The sequence below is a fragment of the Pieris rapae genome, chromosome W (genome assembly GCF_905147795.1).
Source record: "Pieris rapae chromosome W, ilPieRapa1.1, whole genome shotgun sequence".
Lineage (NCBI taxonomy): Eukaryota > Metazoa > Arthropoda > Insecta > Lepidoptera > Pieridae > Pieris > Pieris rapae.
Window position 1 is genome coordinate 1,451,795 of NC_059533.1, and position 3,033 is coordinate 1,454,827.

Sequence of the window (3,033 nt, forward strand, 5' to 3'; positions counted from 1 at the left end):
TTTTAAATTCATAAAAGATATAGTATGCAACAATAATTTTGATGACTCAGTATTTGCAGATTGTAGTAGGGTATCTGGAGAGGATGACCAGATGAGATGAGGTAAATTAAAGTCACCTGTAATTATGTAATTAGAAAATCGAGCACTAGCGTGTATGTCATGCAGTTTTTGAAAGAATTTTATGTATGCAGAGGTATGAGTTACGGGGGGAAAGTAACAAGCATTGAGGAGGAGACGAGCGTGAGATGGCAGGTGAATGTATATTTCCTCCAAATCCGGGGCCTCAAACTCAGTCAATCTGATAGATTTAATTTCTCTTTTCACCATGACCAAGACACCGCCGCCACTCTTTTTATGAGAGAGCTGGAGGTTTCTGTCCCGTCGAAATATATCATAACCGCCCGAGTGCAACTCTCCATCAAAGATAGAATCCACTAACCAAGTCTCTACCAAAACAATAATATCAAAGTTGCTAAGAAGAATACTATTTTTGAGTTTGTTTATTTTACTCTTTATGCCTCCACAGTTCTGATAGTAAATTGATAAGGCATTAAGAGCCATTACCCATACTCAAAAATATGAAGGAAGAAAATGAAGATTATAAAAAAATCCAGTTTCGCACTCCGCACCGCAATAAAAGAACAAAAAAAGAGCAAGATACCAACTAAACATATAGAACACTCGAACACAATACAAAAAATATACAAAATGTAAATAGGGGAATATAGTCATATTAATTTGGCTAGATCATCACTGGATCGCACTTGGATGGCTTTAGCTTCATCAGTTTTTCTAACCAAAATACAACAGTTTTTTATCCAAACATACTTATACCCTCTTTCCCTTGCAAGTTGCCTGACCTTACTGAAGAGTATTTTGTTTTTCAAGGTAAGGTGTTCATTGACGTAGAATCGATTGTTGCCAGAGGCAGCCACAGATCCAACCAGCAATTTATCAACTGTTAGAGAGCCACGCACACGTGCAGCAGCGATAAAATCATCACGTTTTCTGCGAGTTGTCAACTGCAGTATAATATTTCTCGGGCGACCCGTAGGTACTCCTGGCTTAACGCGGTGAACAGTTTTTATGTCTGAGTCTTTTAATTCGACGTTTAAAATGTTGCTTAGTGTAAAAGAGAGTTGCATAAGGTTTTCACCTTTAATTTCGGGCACATTTTGAATCTCGACATTGCAGTTTCTAGAGGCTTGATCGAAGTTGTCGAGCCTGTTACTCAAGGTTTCAAGCTCGTGACGTAGTGACGCATTTTCTTCTATGAGGTTGGACGGCAGGGAAGAGGAGTTTGTCACTGCCGCTGATTCCACTTGAGCAACTCTTTCTTCGCATGTGTTTATGCGATTTTCTAAGGCAATTATATCATTCCGAAATGTTCGCGAAACCTCTAAGATTGCCGAGTTGAGATCATCGCGCCACTGTTGACTTAAGTTCGCAAACTTTGAGTCCATATATTTAGTTAACACCTCCGTGTCCACGTTCAAGGGCGAAGCCGAACTAAGGGCAGGTGAGTTGGTCGTCGAGAGCGTTGTTTTCTTTTTAGACTTACATGCAGAACACTTCCATTTTATTCTGTTCATAGGTAAAATCTTTTTAAACTCTGATTCCGACAGTTCCGCACAATAGAAATGTAGCCATGCTAGGCAGGAGGTACATTTGATACTCTCTGCATCAGGCGCAATTTTTAAACACTTACGGCAATCCATTATTATTCTTTCTGCTCAAAACCGTATGTAGGAATAATCGAAAGAGTATGTTATAATAATTAGGTCCAAAATCCTTGTATCCAGCCGACAGGTCCACTAAGATGGCAATAATGCCGGTGTCAGATGTCAAACGCCAATAATAAAATTAACCAATGGCGTTGACTGACGTGTTTGGGTGTATGTATTTATTGTGGACAAAACAATATGAGGGTATTTAAAAAATTATTTATGTGATGTATCGCAAAGGTTTTTCTTGTTAATTCAGCAGTTCCGGATGTGTCAGAAGAATCTCCAATATATATGGTTCACAATACCTTTATGAAGTAACGGATGCACTTTTTTCCCATACCATCATAATGTATATGATCATTTAAGTACTTATTAAGCTTTCTATTTTTTTTTTGTTCATAACAATTACTTTTTCTAAACTGATTAGAAGATAGATTTCTTTCTTTTTTTTGACGTTCATAAGTGTACATTATGTTACCTATATGAATAAATGCTTTTTGATTTGATTGATTGATTGAGATATTAAAATAAATAAATATATTTGTCTACGAAATGAAGTAGTATGAAATAGATTAGCTCTATGTGAGGCTGGGTTTGATTAGTTTTCATTACACTTAAGTTTGCGTTTGTATTACTGAAAGTTATTTTGTAGTGTGTTAAAAGTTGATTATTACCATAAAATTAAGTTGTGTAGGTTATTGTTGTTCTTTTATTATAAACTATACAGTAACACAGCATATAGATATATTTTTAATTTCTGCTTAGCCATGTAATTTAAGGTTACTACGTTTTTATTAGGCAGTCATTAAATAAATAGTAGATTTAATCAATCATTTTATTAATAGAATATTATTAGATACAAATTTTTTTTTATAAAGTACACACAATTATCTTAAACAGAGAGAGTAATACAACTTTTCATATAAAAACAATTGTTGTCTAAACAGCACTAAACTTAATACCTCAGACTCAGTTTAATACCTATATCTTCTTTTCAATCATACCTCCTCGTTCTTGCTGTAATACAATTGTTATCTGACTTACGCGATAGGTGGGACTGAGCGCTATCCGCGTTAGTCGAATTCGCGTAAGTCGGGGTACAATTTTCCATATAAAGTCATACAAAGTATGTTTAATTGGGACTGGAGACTAATAGAGAATAATAGATAATATGACAAACTATATTAATAGAGTGTATAAACGCAATCCGACGTTATTTTGATGTAGAAGGTGTCATCCATTGATATACAATAAACCCAAGATGCACACTCAACGTCTAAAAAACGTCCTCAAAAAATGAGCGCAA

The 3,033-nt window shown here is 35.4% G+C and overlaps 1 protein-coding gene across 1 annotated transcript; it reads right to left on the minus strand.

The window, feature by feature from the left end:
- Positions 1-712: 712 nt before the first annotated feature.
- On the minus strand, positions 713-2,052 carry LOC123690474. The gene has a single exon (XM_045633897.1). It carries the CDS (start codon positions 1,716-1,718, stop codon positions 729-731), a length of 990 nt encoding a protein of 329 aa, XP_045489853.1. The 5' UTR covers positions 1,719-2,052; the 3' UTR covers positions 713-728.
- Positions 2,053-3,033: the final 981 nt, after the last annotated feature.

Bases quoted from the DNA above. Each gene is read 5' to 3' on its own strand.
- LOC123690474 (XM_045633897.1), bottom strand. From the start codon at position 1,718: ATGGATTGCCGTAAGTGTTTAAAAATTGCGCCTGATGCAGAGAGTATC.